Below are 17,862 nucleotides of genomic sequence, written 5' to 3'. Positions count from 1 at the left end.
GTGCATGTGACAATAAATGTGAACTTGAACTTGATATACCGAATTATAGTGCAGAGCTTGATTTTGCATCCTTTCCAAACCGTTCAGACATATCATACGTAGATACAATCTGATCAAACTCAAGTACAATAGATAGAGCAAAGGGAAAGGCACAGAGTGCAGAATATAGTTCTGTACTTGCAAGTAGAAAAGAGACTTTGAAGAGTGGAGCAACTGTTTCAAATGGCAGTAGGTCCTTCTCTGTGAAGAGCATGCAAAGAGTCAGCACCCCTCTAACACAGAGTCAAAATGACTGCCTGCTGAATTACAATTGGCCATAGCTTACATGGTTGTGTAATTTCAGTCAGAATCAAGCAATCCTCACTTATTTTCTTCACATCTGCTTTATGTTATACCAAGCTAAGAAATATAAATGTGGCTATTGATTGAGGCGGAATAATCTTTTGGGCCACGGTGGTACAGCAGTAGAGTTGCTGCCTTACAGCACTTGCAGTGCCAGAGACCCGGGTTCGATCCTGACTACGGGTGCCGCCTGTATGTTCTCCCCGTGACCGCGTGGATATTCTCCGAGATCTTTGGTTTCCTCCCACACTTCAATGATGTACAGGTTTGTAGGTTAATTGGCTTGGGAGAAGTGTAAATTGTCCCTAGTATGCGTACGATACCATTAATGTGTGGGGATCGCTGGTCAGTGCAGACTCGATGGGCCGAAGGGCCTGTATTCGCGCTGTGTCTCAAAACTAAAAGTAGAAAATACCAATGTGACTTAAACGTAAACTTTTCCTTTGCAGGTACAAAGGCTTTGCCACGGATTCCACCGTCGCACTCTTCCTAGGAATTCTATTTTTCATCTTGCCTGCTGAGAATCCTGCTTCAGTTATAAAAAAGAGTTGAGTTCTTATCTCATTGTTAAAAAAAAATCTTATTTTCTCTTTAATTGGAACAGGTTGGTAGTGTCACAAATGGGGTTACACTTTCCGAAAACCAGGTGGATGAGTTGGTGATTGAAGGAGAATGCATCATGAAACTCTGCATTAAGGTTACACATTAATTGTTGTAAATAGTCACAATCCCGATACAATATGTTACCTCCGATCAACAAAATCCCAATGTTGATGCTTCATATTAACTGGCCAGAGGTGCAGGGAGATAAAGGCCTCATTTAATTTGGAAGAAAATTCCCAAATGCCCTGCTACATATAAAGAAGCTTGAAGAGACTCCAGGACCATGGAAATTAATAGAACTGTTGGTTTATGGAGAATATTTGAGTCATAGTCACACAGTGTGGAACAGGCCCTTCTGCTCAACTTGCCCACACCGACCAACATGTCCCATCCACACCAGCCCCACCTGCCTGCCTTTGGCCCATATCCCTCTAAACCTGTCCTATCCATGTACCTGTCTAATTGCTTCTTGAATGTTGCAATAGTACCTGTCTCAACCACCTCCTCCGGCAGCTCGTTCCGTACACCCTCCACCCTTTGTGTGAAAATTCCACGTCAATATTCTGGTCTTTAGTTCCCCCATCCAGTAATATTTATTGAGATGCAATAGAAAGACTGGCTGACCAATCCAATCCCCACTGTGCAGGAGAAAAACACATTGGCCTGTTTTATAAAAGCGAGGCACAGTGGTATAGTTGGTGCCTTATAGCAATAAAGACCCAGGTTCGATCCTGACCTCGGATGCTATCGCTGCAGAGTTTGCACATTCTCCCTGTGACTGTGTGAGTTTACTCTGGGTGCTCTGGTTTCCTCCCACATCCCTAAGACCTGCGGGCTAGCAGGTGGGAAAGTGGGATAATGAAGAACTAGTGTGAACAAGTGATCAATTGGTGGCATGGACTCAGTGGGATGAAGGATTTGATTCCATGCTGTATCTCCAAACTAAGCTAAGGTCAACTAGATATCAATATAACCCAAATAAGGTCACAAGGAATAGGAGTAGAATTTGGCCCATCAAGTCTACTCTGCCATTCAATCATGGCTGATCTATCTCTCCCTCCTAACTCCATCCTCATGTCTTCTTCCCATAACTTCTGACACCTGCACTAATCAAGAAACTATACAATACAATACAATACAATACAATACAAATTTATTATCATTTGAGCCCCAGTGAGACTCAAACGAAATGTTGTTTCCACAGCCATACAAACAAAGACACTGTCTTACAGACATACACATAATTAAATTCACACAAACATCCATCACAGTGAAGCCACTGTGATGGAAGGCAAGTCTTTTCTCTCCCCTGTTCTCCGTGTCTCTCCCGATGTCCAAGCCCCACGCGGGCGATGATGAGTCCCACGGCCATTTTAGGCCGCGCGGGGCGATTTACGGCCCCGCTCCCGGTCTGAAAGTACAAGGTTGGAACCCCCACGGGCGATGGTGAGTCTATCTCTGCCTTAAATATATCCACTGACTTGGCCTCCACAGACTTCTGTGGCAAAGAATTTTACAAATTCACTACTCTCTGACAAAATAAATGTCTTCTCATCTCCTTCCTTAAAGAATGTCCTTTAATTCTAAGGCTATGACCTGCTCTGAGTTATTGATCTGTTCCATGTTAATTGAGTAGTTGGAAAGGGGGCAGTGAGATGTGCGGACAAAATAAAGGCGTGTGTGTGTGTGTGTGCATATCTATCTATGTATCTATCTATCTGTACATATACATACGTGTGTATATACAGTATATGTGTGTGTGTATATACATACACTTATTATGTTAAACATGTTTATATAAGCCATATATGAATAACTTATATAAACATGTTTAAGTTAAAATAACTATGTGTGTGTGTGTGTCAGAGTACATGGGCTGCAAGAGTGTGTCTGGGTTTAGAATTGTTACAGGCTTTAAAGTGAGCTGTAAAGGCAAGGTTCTGCTGGATCTTTTGCTACCTGACTTTGCTTCTGTTACAGGGGGGAAGGAGTACACTGCACTCATTACTTGGAAAGAGTTCCAGTCATGCATGCCTTGGGAAACATCAATACTTGTTGGTGGCGGCTTTGCCCTGGCAAAGGGTTCTGAGGTAACGCAGCCTGTCGCATGTGTACATTTTCGTTCACCAAGGAATGAGAGAAAACTTCACAAGAGTAAAGTATCTTTGAATTAAATTAAGCTAAGCTAAACTCCAGCAGAATGTAGCACATCGGGAGGTTCAGGTGAGCTATTAGTGCAGCATGGTGACGCAATGTGTAGGAAAGAACTGCAGATGCTGATTTAAATGGAAGGTAGACACAAAATGCTGGAGTAACTCAGCGGGACAGGCTGCGTTTCTGGAGAGAAGGAATGATTGACGTTTTGGGTCGAGACCTTTCTTCAGACGTGGTACAGTGATATAGTGGTTGAGTTGTTGCCTTACAGCGCCAAAGACCCAGGTTCGATTTTGACTACCGATGCTGTCTGTACGGAGTTTGTATTTCTCCCCGTGACCGCATGGGTTTTCTCTGGGTCACGGGGAGGTTTCCTTGCTCACTCCAAAGACGTACAGGTTTGCAGGTTGATTGGCTTTGTAAATGTGTAAATTGTCCCTCACGCGTGTGTGTAGGATGGTGTTAATGTTTGGGGATAGTTGGTCGGCGCAGATTCAGAGGGCTGAAGGGTCTGTTTCTGCGCTGTATCTCTGAACTAATCTAAACGATAAAGGGAATAATGTTTAGTGGAAGATGCAGTCCGATTAAAGGTAGTTCAAATGTCTCCTATGAGGCTGATTGTGGGCGAGGACTAGCTCTCTTGTTATACTTGAACCTTCTGAATTTTGTAGTTGTCAGGGCAGTACTCAGCACGTCACCAACTTGGGACAATTTTACATTTTTATCAAGCCAATTAACCCACAAACCTGTATGTCTTTGGAGTGTGGGAGGAAACCGAAGATCTCAGAGAAAACCCACGTTGATCACGGGGAGAACGTACAAACTCCATTCAGGCAGCACCCCTAGTCGGGATCGAACCCAGGTCTCTGGTGCTGCATTTTGCTGTAAGGCAGCAACTCTACCGCTGTGCCACCGTGACTGCCCAATGCTCAAAAATACTGTAAATCTAATGTAGAAGCGATTCCAAATCTGATTAAGTCGAGCATAAGTAACGTACTGTATGCTTTTGTTGTCCTCCAGGTATCTGGGCTTTCTTTATGGGTGGGGGGCAAATTGGAACCTCTTGGCAGTCTGCCCCCATGGCTTATCGTACTGGTGTCCTGTCTGATTGTGACAAGTGTCACAGAGGTTGCAAGTAACCCGGCCACGATCACAATCTTCCTTCCAATTCTAATTGCCTTGGTGAGTATCCCATTCCATGCATTCTCTATACGGTCATGGTGACTATATGCCACTCAGTGAAGAATGGATGGGAGAGGTCTCAGAGGAGAATAAGGATACATAGAAACATAGAAAATTCGAACCAGCACCGCCATTCAATATCATAAATCCCATTCCTGCTTTCTCCCCATATCCCTTGATTCCATTAGACCCAAGAGCTAAATCTAACTCTCTCTTGAAAACATCCAATGAATTGGCCTCCGCTGCCTTCTGTGGCAGAGAATTCCACTGATTCACAACTCTCTGTGTAAAAAAGTGTTTCCTCATCCCTGTCCTAAATGGTCTACACCTTATTCTTACATAGAGACATAGAAATTAGGTGCAGGAGTAGGCCATTAGGCCCTTCGAGCCTGCACCTCCATTCAATATGATCATGGCTGATCATCTAACTCAGTATCCCATACCTGCCTTCTCTCCATACCCTCTGATCCCCTTAGCCACAAGGGCCACATCTAACTCCCTCTTAAATATAGCCAATGAACTGGCCTCAACTACCCTCTGTGGCAGAGAGTTCCAGAGATTCACCACTCTCTGTGTGAAAAAAGTTCTTCTCATCTCGGTTTTAAAGGATTTCCCCCCTTATCCTTAAGCTGGGACCCCTTGTCCTGGACTTCCCCAACATCGGGAACAATCTTCCTGCATCTAGCCTGTCCAACCCCTTAAGACGGGCTAGATGCAGGAAGATTGTGGAAGTTCTTAAACTGTGACCCCTGATACTGGACCCCCCCCCACCCATCAGGGGGACCATCTTTCCTGCATCTAACCTGATACAGAGCAATGTTGATTTTTTTTCACTTGAAAAGGATGTTGAGCTACATGGTAAAAACTCCCCCCCCCCATTTCTCCCATCCCTTCCCCCCTTTCTCTCCCCCCCCCCCCCCCCATTTTCTCCCCACTTCCCTGTGCCCCATAGGGATGTGCACCTATTTCTCCCTCCCCCACCCCCTTTCTTCCGCCCCCTTTCATTCCCCTGCTCTCCAGTCCCCATCCACTGTATTCCTTCCACCATTCACACCTCTTACCTCACATTTTTTGTCTTTTCATCTCCAGCCTTTGAACAACCATCTGCCTATCAACCCACCCCTCCCCTCCAACCCTTCATCTGCATCCGCCTATCACTTGCAAGACCTGCAAGGTTCTTGTGATGTACTGTTCTATGTTCTTCATACATTTTGTAGGTTGCAGTCCTTATTCAGTATTGTATTCAATGTGCAGGAGTTCATTTCAAATTATGCTTTTCGTTGCTGGATACATGGCCTGAGAATTTTTTGAACATGACTGTCCATGGCAGGGCAGCAGTAGAGTTGCTGCCTTGCAGCACCAGAGATCCTGACGACGGGTGCTGTCTGTATGGAGTTTGCACGTTCTCCCCGTGACCCGTGTGGGTTTTCTCCGAGATCTTCGGTTTCTCCCAACACTCCAAAGACGTGCGGGTTTGTAGGTTAATTGGCTTCAGTAAGTTGTAAATATTGGCACTAGTGTGTGTGTGTGTGTGTGTAGGTTAGTGTACGAGGTGATCGCTGGTCAGCACGGACTCAGTGGGCCGAAGGGCCTGTTTCTGCTCAGTATCACTAAAGTCTAAATTAAAGTTTAAAGACTGGTTGCTAAGTGAGTTAGATGAGATCAGAGCTACAGGACAGGAAGGAGCTCTTTGAACTGACACCTGACAGCAGCAGGCATGTGAAAATGGGAAGTTTTCACGATAGGATTGCTGCAATATTTTGCTGAGCTCTCTTTGATGTCAGCAGCAACCACTGTTACATTTCTCCAGTGTCTGTGAATTTCTAACTAGTGCAATGAATAATTCTGAGAAAGAGGCCGCTGGCTAATAGTCTTCACAAACAAATCGTATTTACAATTGCGATCTCGCAAAGCCAGTGTCTCATGGTTTCATTCTTAACTACATTAACATAATGATAAAAAACAATACAAAATGCTGGAGTAAGTCGGCAGGCAAGCAGTATCTATGGAGAACATGGATAGGTGACGTTTCAGATCAGGACCCTTCTTCGGACTGACCATAGTTTAGTTTAGTTTAGGGATAAACAGCGTGGAAACAGGCCCTTCGGTCCACCGAGTCCGCGCCGACCAGCGGTCCCCGTACACTAACACTATCCTATACACACTAGGAACAATTTACATGTATACCAAGCCAATTAACCCACAGCCCTGTGCATCTTTGGAATGTGGGAGGAAACCAAAGTGCTTGAAGGAAACCAACGCAGGTCACGGGGAGAAGGTACAAACTCTGTGCCGATAGCGCCCATAGTCGGGATCAAACCTGGCTTTGTAAGCGAGCAACTCTACCGCTGCACCACCTTGCCACCCTTACCTCTTAAGACTTTAAAACATTTCAACAAAGAACTGCTCCCCAGGCAATGGTGAATATAAGAATACTTAAGGAAAACATTTGCCCATCGTAACCGGTGGACTGCAGGTGAGCAGAAGGCTGAAAGAATGGTGGGGCCGGAGAAATTCTGGCTAGTGATAGGTGGCATGATCACATCAGTCTGACGAAGAGTGCCAATCTGAAATGTCACCAAACCATGTTCTCCAGAGATGCTGCCTGACCTGCTGAGCTACTCCAGCACTATGTGTCAAACAGCATCTGCAGTTCCTGGTGTCTCCATTTTACATAATAACATGTTTAATTTCTTTAACTGTGACAAAATAATCTTTTTTTTTGTTTTGTCTTACAGTCTGAAGCCATTCATATAAATCCACTTTATTTATTAATACCCTCAACTCTTTGCACTTCATTTGCATTCCTCCTGCCCGTGTCCAATCCTCCAAATGCTATAGTCTTTGGGTACGGCCATCTTACAGTCATGGACATGGTAAGTCTATGATACTCGTGACAGCATTTCCTTGAATAACATCATCCATTAATGTTATTTAACTTGGCACTGATAAAGGTACATATATAACTCAGAGCAGCATTTGTGATATATGTATATGTACATAATAGGTAACATACACATATGACCTATATAAACGAATAACATAATATACGTATGTGTGTGTATGTGTGTGTGGGTGTGTATATGCATATATATGCATATATATGCATATATATATACATGTATATACATATATGCATATATATATATATATGCATATATATATATATATACACACACACACACCACACACCACACACACACACACACACACACACACACACACACACACACAGACACACACACACACAGACACACACACACACACACACACACACACACACACACACACACACGCACGCGCACACCAACGCACACACACGCACACACACACACACATACGTATGTGCAAAGGTACATGATATATGTACCTTTTTGAGATAAGGGCAGCAAGGTGATGCAGCAGTAGAGCTCCTCCCTTACAGTGCCAGAGACCCAGGTTCGATCCTGACTTGTCTGTACGGGGTTTGTACGTTTTCCCCGTGACCTGCGTGGGTTTTTTCCGAGATCTTCGGTTTCCTCCCACACTCTAAAGACGTACAGGTTTGTAGGTTATAGGTTGGCTTTCTATAATTGTAAAAAATTGTCCCTAGTTTGTGTGTGTGTAGGATGGCGCTAGTGTGCGGGGATCGCTGGTCGGCGCGGACTCGGTGGACCGAAAGGCCTGTTTCTGTGCTGTATCTCTAAACTAAACTAAACGAGTCTGCAGCTCAAATGAAGGCTGTTGCGAAGTAATTACAGAAAACGAAAGAAATTAATTTTAATACCGGCACTGTGGTGCTTACTTTTGCAGCTTCAGCGAATAGTTTACTTTAGGGCGGCACAGTGGCCATGGTGGGATCGCTGCCTTGTGGCGCCAGAGACACGGGTTCAATAAATATGCCATCATTCCCAGAGCTCAAATATGCAACAGACCATGTAACCACAATGTTCGTCCAAGGTAGCTCCAATCTGATTGTTGAGGTCATTTTCTGTCTTCTATGGTAAGTTAATCTTTGCAAAAGATTTTATAATTCCTCATATCCATTCCTTCTTCTTGTTCACATAGTAACAGAGCCTTGGCAATAGTCAGAGCAAAGAAATGTTTCAATAGCAACATGGTGGCGCAGTGGGCAGAGCTGCTACGGGGTTTGTACCTTCTCCCTGTGGCGGCGTGGGTTTTCCCCGGGTGCGTTTAGTTTAGTTTAGTGTCACATGTGCCGAGGTACAGTGAAAAACCATTATTGTGGGCTAACCAGTCAACAGAAAGATGGATGAGAGGAGATCTCATAGAAACATATAAAATTCTTTTATTTATTTTTTTAAATTTTTATTAGCAGTACAGTAAATTACATTAATACATCGCATATATCTTATTACATTATGTTGTACCACTTCATTTTTTCAGCTTTAAAAAAGATAGAAATAAAAGAAGTAAGGAAAATAAGCAAGAGTCGAGAAAGTGCAGGAAAGTGTTGGGAGAAGAGAACCCCTTAGGGAAGGAATTAGAAAAGGAAGTAAAGAAAAGAAATAAGACCCTAGAAAGAAAAGAAAAAAAAGAAGAAAGGAAAATCAATCACTCTATTGTAACACAAAACTCCGCAAAAAAGGATATACCAACCATGTTTTTATTAAAAATTTATTTTATACCCCCGTTACCAGATCCTGGTAGCCTTTATGTTTTAACTTATTATTGCACCTTATGCTTGTAATAGTTCCATAAATGCAGACCACGTCTTTTGGAAGTGATCTGCTTTGCCTGCTAGGAGGAGTCTCATCTCTTCCAAGTGTAGTGTTTCGAACATGTTTGAAATCCACATTTTTATTGTTGGTATTGGAGCATTTTTCCAAAATTTGAGTATAAGCTTTTTTCCCCATTATTAGCCCATAATTAAGTAAGTTCTTTTGAAACATATTTAATTCTGGGTTATCCATAAACATATACAATTCTTAAAGGATTGGACAGACTAGATGCAGGAAACATGGTCCCCATGTTGGGCGAGACAAGAACCAGGGGTCACAATTTAAGAATAAGGAGTAGGCCATTTAGGACCGAGATGAGGGAAAACCTTTTCACCCAGAGAGTTGTGAATGTATGGAATTCTCTGCCACAGAAGGCAGTGGAAGCCAATTAACTGGATGTATTCACAAATTAGTTAGATATAGTTCTTAGGGCTAACAGAATCATGGGATATGGAGAGAAAGCAGGAACAGGGTACTGATTCTGGTTGATCAGCCATGATCATATTGAATGGTGGTGCTGGCTTGAAGGGCCGAAGGACCTTTACAGTGTATAGATACATGGTCCGGTTCCCTCCCACATCCCAAAGACAAGCAGGTTTGTAGGTTAATTAGCTTCTGTGAATTAATAATAATAATAATCTTATTTATATAGCACATTTTCAGTCAACTTGCATTGACCCCAAAGTGCTTCACATAATTACATTACATTACACACAGGCAAAGGTGGGTGAAGTGTCTTGCCCCAAGGACACAACGTCAGTATGCACTCCAAGCGGGATTCGAACCGGCTACCTTCCGGTCGCCAGCCGAACACTTAGCCCATTGTGCCATCTGTCGTCCCAAATTGTCCTGTGTGTGGTATAGTGCTAGCATACGGTGATCGCTGGTTAGCGCTGACTCCGAGGGCCGAAGGGCCTGTTTCCACGCTGTTTCGCTAAAACTAAAACTAAGTATATTTATGATGCTTTCATTATAGGATATAACTTCCTTGAGAAGGAATACTGATCATTGTTCCATCTCAGACATCCAAATGCATCATTCACTCCATGGCCATTTTTGACCCTGTAGTCTAGTTTACAGATACAGTGCGGAAACAGGCCCTTCCGCCCACCCAGTCCGCGCCGACCAGCGATCCCCGCACATTAACACTATCCTACACACACTGGGGACAATTTACATTTATATCAAGCCAATTTACCTACAAACCTGTACGTCTTAGGAGTGTGGGAGGAAACCGAAGATCTCAGAGCAAAACCCACGCAGGTCACGGGGAGAACGTACAAACTCCGTACAGACTGCACTATAAGTTGGGATTGAACCCGGGTCTTTGGCGCTGTAAGGCAACAACTCTACTGCTGCATCACTGTGCCGCCCTCGAAAAACACTCTGTATGCTAAGCCTGGTAGAAATGCAATGATTCTAAAATGAACTATCAATAATGCACAGCAGGGAAGTAATTCTCTAGAATTTTAATTGGATCCTGGTGAATGTCAGTGATTTTAGGTTGGTTTTTATCTTGAAATGTACATTTACTTCGAACAATATGTCACACTGTTTTAAATAGAAATCATAATTGTAATTTTGAATGATCATTTTGCGTCACGTCTTAGTATGACACTTATCCTTGCCATTACAGCTGGCATTTTCATTTATTACAGCAATTATTGAGATCCTTTTAAACACAGAAGTATTTCACAAAAGATAGCCTCAAAAAGCTGGAGTAACCCAGCGGGTCAGGCATCATTTCTGGAGAAAAGGAATAGGTCAGTGCAAAGGGAAATGAGAGATATAGAAGGTACATGGAAAAAATGAATGAAAGATATGCAAAAAAGCAACGATGATCAAGGAGAGGTGGAGCCCACAATGGTCCATTGTTGGCTCAGGGATAGGTGATAACGAGTGGTGCAGACAGTGAACTCACCAGGACGACAGTGAAACTAGTACGATGACTAGGGTGGGGGAGGGCCGGAGAGAGAGGGGATGCAAGGCTTACTTGCAATTAGATAAATTAATATTTATACCGATGGGTTGTCAGCTGCCCAAGTCTTTCGCAAAGCTGTACGTGGCTTTCCGGGAGATGTTGAGAAATGCTTTGGGCAGGTGGACAGAGTCTGTGAAGTAGGTGTTGAACAGGTCTTTGAGACGTGTTGATGCATCGATGAGGGTGGGTTCGGGGAAGAAACTATATGGTAGTTGAAGATTCTGCTTGTGGTCTTGGCTCAAGCGGAGATGTAACCTTTGACTGTGAGCAATGAGGTGGGGGGGAAATGACAGTGTAAAGAGGCTGTAAGATCCTGAACAATTTATTCTACAGCATGGCAGTCGGTACTTTCAGAAGCGATGTAGAGAAGGACAGCATGCATAAATAAATTAGCTGCCTGACACCAAACATTACATAGAACACACAACAGTAGAACGCAGGAACGGGGGGACCTTTAGCCCACAATGTCTGTGTTGAACGTGATGTCAGGATAAACTAATCACATCTGCCTGCACATGATCCATACCCTCCCGTCCATGCCTATCCATGTGCCCGTCTAAAAGCTTCTCAAACACCATCATTGTATCTGTCCACACCACCATTGCTGGCAGTGTGTTCCACTCTACCTTAAAAATATCCATTGACTTGGCCCCCACGGCCTTCGATGGCAATGAATCCCACAGATTCACCACCCCCTGACCTAAAGAAATTCCTCCTCTTTGTGGTGACAGATTTATATATCGTTTCATGGATTCCTCCTTTAAGTCACTGTGATTGAAGACAGAGGTTTAGGAGATTATCGAAACGCATTCACGAGCTCTCCACGAGACATTCAATGCCGTCGAGAGATAAATCTTCAAAACACAGTCTCGTGGTTAATAGTTTCTTTATTGTCACAGTAAAAACAGTAGGATATTCATCCAAGCTTCTTCTTGTTTAAGTACATTTTGATCTTACTCGTAGTCCAACTAGTGCATGTTCAAACTCGTGCATGGTTGAAAGCTGTGACCACTCCCCCATGCTTCTTCAAACTAAACTAAAAACGACTAGGGCGTCGGTTCGAGAATCCCAGCCGCAAACACGCCTCCGACTAGGTTATAAATCCCACCCACAGGCAGATAAAATGTAAAGTTATCCTTATAACATACTGAGTTAAGCTAAATGGCTACAACACTCATTTCCTCCCTAAAGGAACGTCCTTTAATTCTGAGGCTGTGACCTCTGGTCCTAGACTCTCGCACTAGTGGAAACATCCGCTCTATCCAGGCCTTTCACTATTCCGTAAGTATCAAAGAAGTACACCCTCACCTTCTGAACTCCAGCGAGTAGAGGCCCAGTGTCGAGAAACACTCATCCGATGATAACCCACTCATTCCTGGGATCATTCTCGTAAACCTCCTGTGGAACCTCTCCAGCGCCAGCCCGCCCTTCCCATACGGGGCCCACGTTTGCTCGTAGTTTTGCACGTGTAACAGGAAAGGAACTCCAGATGGAAACACACTTCTAACTTGTGTTTTGTTCCTCAGGTAAAAGCAGGATTGGGTCTTAATTTAATTGGCGTTGTGGTCGTGATGGTAGCGATATCAACGTGGGCAATTCCAATGTTTGATCTCAAAACATATCCCTCGTGGGCAAAAGATCTCAGGAATGCAACAGCTCCATAGCATCTAGGATGTACGCGAACAGGCAGAACATGACTGGGAATCCTATTGCTATTAATGTGAACGATGAAGACACTTTCTTACAGTGAGACTTTCAAAAGTCGCAGGTTATACAATAAGGTTTACAGCATCTTCATTTCTAGACTTCACTTCTTCCAACAAAAGACCCAAACTGCAACATAGAATATATAATGAAAATTATAACTGGAATACTGTATCCATTTAAGACAATTGGAAGTACTTGCTACTGTGACTTAGTTGAAACTTCCGTTGTCATTTTATGAATGTATGACTTACAATTAATTTGCTATACATTCCACTTACAAAACTTCCAGATTTGCACAAAAGCTTTTCCTGCCTGTGGTTGCATTATACCCTTTATTCTGAGATTCGACTGAAATGTTACATAACTGATTAAGTTACTTGCCTGAAGGATCAGATATTGTACTTTGCGGCATTTTGAGGTCATGTAAAATATTGTTCAAATGCAAACATTGTCTTGCTTTATGTTGTTAGTTGAAATGGAATATATTGTATTTGAACAAATGCACAATGCCTTCACAATATCGTATGTACTTGTTCATAAGCTTGTGTTCATAAGTGATAGGGGGAAGATTAGGCCATTCGGCCCGTGAAGTCTACTCCCCCATTCAATCATGGCTGATCTATCTTTCCCTTTCAACCCCATTCTCCTGCCTTTTCCCCATAACCTCTGACACCCGTACTAATAACCAGTACTAATCACCCCACTGGTGCAGGGTAACATTGAAAAGGCACCAGGTTCAAAACCCTTCATCAGTGTTTTTTCTCAGGAAAATAGGAGTGGTGACGTTTCGAGGTCGAGACTCTTTTTGCTTTTTCTGTCAACTTAAATCAGGTTCATTGTCCCATGCACAAGCATAGTGACGTACAGACACAATGAAAATCTTGAAAGGCACTTCTTGCATCATCCTCATTTCTATTCATATCAATCATCAAGGTTTAAATACTTGTTTTGCTTGCTTTGTGGCTCCTTGGAACAAGTTTGGTCTGAATTCCGTCACCCAAAACAAGTGTTGAAAGGAACTGCAGATGCTGGTTTACACCGAGGATTGACACAAAATGCTGGAGTAACTCAGCGAGTCAGGCAGCATCTCTGGAGAGGAGGAAATGGTGACGTTTTGGTACAAGACCTTTCATCGGATTCGGGTTGAGACCAATCTTCAGACAGAGTCAGGGAAGAGGGGAAACAAAAGATATGAAAAGGTACATGTAACAGATGAATGAAAGGTATGCAAAAGGCCAAATGAATGCCAGCAGTGATGATCATGGAAAGGTGAAATACTGACGTCTGATGAAGAGTCTTAACTCGAAACGTCGCCCCATTATTTTGTATGTACATTTGAAACAGTAATATCACCACTTGCCCGTGAGTGATGCCAAAAAAACGATTTACTATTATACAATATACAATATATCAAACTCTACGATTCTTCCCCTCTCTGTCGTGGAGTAAACTGAGACTGAGATAGACCCCCCCCCCACCTTTGCACATCCCCAAAGCCTTACCAGTCGTCACTTTATTTTCATGTTTCATGCATTTTGTGTTTTTTATAATTGTTAGCAAATTCATTTCCTTCCTGGGATAAATATTCTATCGTATTGTTTCGTAGAAATGTGATTTAAATACCATACTGGCCTTTGATCTTGTGTCTGAATTTAATTTTATTTGTCTTCCGTTTCCTTTATGATGTATTTTTTTGTCCATGTAACTATAACACGGCACTCCAGAGTAAATCATTTAAAGTCATTTTAATCCCTTTTAAAAGAAAGTATTTAGAAATCTTATCTATTTTTAGTATTTGTATTTGGGGGCGGCATATTGGCGCAGTGGTAGAGATGGTGCCACACAGCGCCAGGGACCCAGGTTCGATCCTGACTGCTGGTGTCTGTGCTGTCTGTACGGAGTTTGTACATTCTCCCCATGACCTGCTCCAGTTTCCTCCCTCATCCCAAAGACGTGCAGGTTTGTAGATTAATTGGTTTCTGTAAAGTCCCTAGCGTGTGGGATAGAACTAGTGTACGGGGGTGATTGCTGGTTGGCACAGATTTGGTGGGTCAATGCTGACTAAATCATTCCAGACTAAACTAAATCATATCCAACTTCACCAATGCTGTGAGAACAAGACAGTACGTAATATTGTTTTTTCACCATGAGAGAATAGCGGACCTCATTTACATGCCTGTTATTTGCAGAATTGTTCATGACAGGAAATCAAACAACTTCTCTGCATCAGTGTCATGTTTCTGTTACATTATTCATCAATGCCGCTGCAGATGGGAACTGCAGAATTTTCTTTGGAATAAATGTCTCTCTGTAAAGCTAATAAAGCTGTTTTCCTTTTCGATTAATTGTGACGTGATTTGAATAAGTAGAATAAGTCGTATCATGTTTTCCATCGAAACAAGGGAGCAAAGTTGCCACATTTAGCAGTCTGTTTCTGTCATTCAATAATTCACTCACAGCATATGCTTTGAATTAAATAACAAATAAAGTAAACATGCGAAAAAAGAATTGTCAGCGCGCGAGTGCAATCTGAACACGATTGCTAATTACCGCAGAGCTTTTATTCAGACTGAAAATTAAAAAAAAAAAAAACTGTGCAGATGCTGGAAATCTGAAACAAAAACAGAGGACGGCAGCTACACTCAGCAGGTCAAGCGTCTGTTGTGGAATGAGAAACAGACTTAATGTTTCGGGTCACAGACCCTTCATCAAGAGAAACGAGAGATAGGGATGAGAAATATTTTACACAATAGGGAAACAGGCCCAGGCTGAGTCCGCGCCGACCATCGATCAAATCCAGAAGAAAGCTGCCAAGGTAAACATGGTCAATGCTAAAAATGGATCATCTAATGCATCTGAATCAACCTCGTCTAACCTCACTTACTGTGGAATTCTCTGCCACAGAAGGCAGAGGAGGCCAATTCACTGGATGTATTCAAGAGACAGTTGAATATAGCATTTCGGGCTAATGGAATCAAGGGATATGGGGAGAAAGCAGGGCCGGGGTCCTGATTTTGGATGACCAGTCATGATCATATTGAATGCCGGTGCTGGCTCGAAGGGTTGAATGGCCTACTCCTGTACCTATTTTCTACGTTTCTACTGCCTTCGGTGTTCCCGATATGGCCTACTCCTGCACATGGGTGAGACCAAGCATAGACTCAGTGACTGTTTCACTGAACACTTGTGCGTGGGTTTTCCCCGGGTGCTCCGGTTTCCTCCCACACTCCAACGATGTGCGGGTTTAAGGGTTGATTGGCTTCTGTAAATTGTCCCTAGTGTGGGTAGGATATTGCTAGTGTAGGGGTGATCATTGATTGGCGGGGACTCGGTTGGCCAAAGGGCTTGTTTCTGCGTTGTGTCTCTAACATCTAAAGTCACCAGATCTACAAAATGAGCGGCACGGTGGTGCAGAGATAGAGTTGCTTCCTTACAGCGCCAGAGACCCGGGTTCAATTCTCACTACGGGTGCTGTCTACACAGAGTTTGTACGTTCTGCCCTTGACCTGCGCGGGTTTTCTCCGGGTACTCCGGTTTCCTCCCAGACTCCAAAGACACACAGGTGTGTACAGTAGGTTGATTGGCTTCGGTGAGAATTATAAATTGTCCCTAGTGTGTGTAGGATGGCGTTAGTGTACGGGGATCGCTGGTTGGCACAGACTCGGTGGGCCGAAGGGCCAGTTTCCGTGCTGTACCTCTGCAGTTTAAAGTCAGCCGAACGACAAAATCAACTGGTGAGGCTCGCTGAAGTAAAACTATATTTTCTCGTGTATTCATCTGAGCAAATGTTCATGAAATTGTAATTAAATTTGTTAAGTCCCTAAGTGAGCATGTCTTCAGGCCTTGTTGACGCTTTAGAGACACACGTTCACTAATCCAAACAAAACAGATATTTGCAGAAGAAAGGATTTGTCGTTAGTTGTGTTTTAGATCAACCAATGTTCAAATGCCAAGAATTGCCATGGTGCTGAAAGGATGTGACACTGTGCGCAAATCACAGCAGGATCTCATACACTGCATATTTATTCTCACGGCAGAAATGAAATTAATTAACTCTTAATGTTTAGGAAATGTTTTCTCTAACGCAGAACATGTTCGCTGAAAAATGAACGGAAAGTGATAAAGCATCAAGAATTGTGCAAACGTAATCAGATTGTCACTTCTGGTTACTCACGCCCGACATCACCTTGCCCACCCCCCATCCCCCACACATGCACAATGACAAGGGATTTGGCCAAGAACCATAATGTGGTGTTGGCAAATCAAACCCAAATCCTTGCAGAACATTGGCTCATGACTGCCCACACGTTAGACCTTTGCCAATTGGCAAAGGGGTTCCAGCAGGTTTCATTGCACCTTGAGGGGTGATGACAGGACCCGAGGCTCTCTACTTCTCTGCTGTAAGATGGCGGACTTGCTAAACAGCGCTGAGAAAATGTTTGGCTGCGTGTGTGTATGCCCTTTTAAAAACAAAAGTAGGAATTCCCATCAAACTTGAAATGGGCAGAGCAAGAAGTAGATAGACACAACATGCTGGAGTAACTCAGCGGGACAGGCGGCAACTCTGGAGAGATGGAACGGATGACGTTTCGGATCGAGACGTAGAGAATTAGATCGGGTTTTGGTTTAGTTTAGGGATATAGTGTGGATACAGGCCCTCGGCCCACCGGTGCAGCCAGCGATTCCCGCACAATAACAACAATCTACGCGCACTATGAAGACATGGGTTTACGATTTTTGGTTTCGCTGACAAAATTAATCCGCACTTGCATTGTGCCTGTAATCAAAAGTTGAGATGTATCGGAGAGGGAGAGAGAGAGAGAGAGAGAGAGAGAGAGATATAAAAATTAATCAAGAAATTGTGTCTGAATGGCGCCAGCATTTGAATGATGAAGTTCTGCCAGTTTTCAGGAAGAGAATATTATTCCTCTCATAAATGTATCAATCTCGAATGAATTTATTTCACTGACAAGCATTTACTGATTTTATCAACGGAGAGAAGCCAGTAACTTAAGCTTTCAAGGAGATTGCCCGGACAAACAGTTCATCTATTTTACAGTACTTTTGAATGGAACCATAAAATGATATTTGAATAAATTTGGTAAACATTGAGAAAGCAATAAATCATTTGTGGTGAAACTGATGACCAAGATGAGTGCCGGTGATATTTTT

At 43.2% G+C, this 17,862-nt stretch overlaps 1 protein-coding gene across 1 annotated transcript in view; it reads left to right on the top strand.

The window, feature by feature from the left end:
• slc13a1 (solute carrier family 13 member 1) overlaps nucleotides 1-15,275 on the top strand; it is a 40,926-nt gene extending 25,651 nt beyond the window's left edge. Inside the window, exons 9-13 of the mRNA XM_055650907.1 lie at nucleotides 792-889; nucleotides 2,926-3,035; nucleotides 4,120-4,281; nucleotides 7,020-7,157; nucleotides 12,510-15,275. Coding sequence (XP_055506882.1) covers nucleotides 792-889; nucleotides 2,926-3,035; nucleotides 4,120-4,281; nucleotides 7,020-7,157; nucleotides 12,510-12,647 — 646 coding nt within the window. The 3' untranslated portion in view covers nucleotides 12,648-15,275. The remainder of the gene's footprint in view (nucleotides 1-791; nucleotides 890-2,925; nucleotides 3,036-4,119; nucleotides 4,282-7,019; nucleotides 7,158-12,509) is intronic.
• Nucleotides 15,276-17,862: the final 2,587 nt, after the last annotated feature.

This window comes from Leucoraja erinacea, chromosome 19, assembly GCF_028641065.1.
Source record: "Leucoraja erinacea ecotype New England chromosome 19, Leri_hhj_1, whole genome shotgun sequence".
NCBI lineage: Eukaryota > Metazoa > Chordata > Chondrichthyes > Rajiformes > Rajidae > Leucoraja > Leucoraja erinaceus.
Note: the sequence above shows the minus strand (reverse complement) of the source record. Positions and strands in the feature narration are given on the sequence as shown.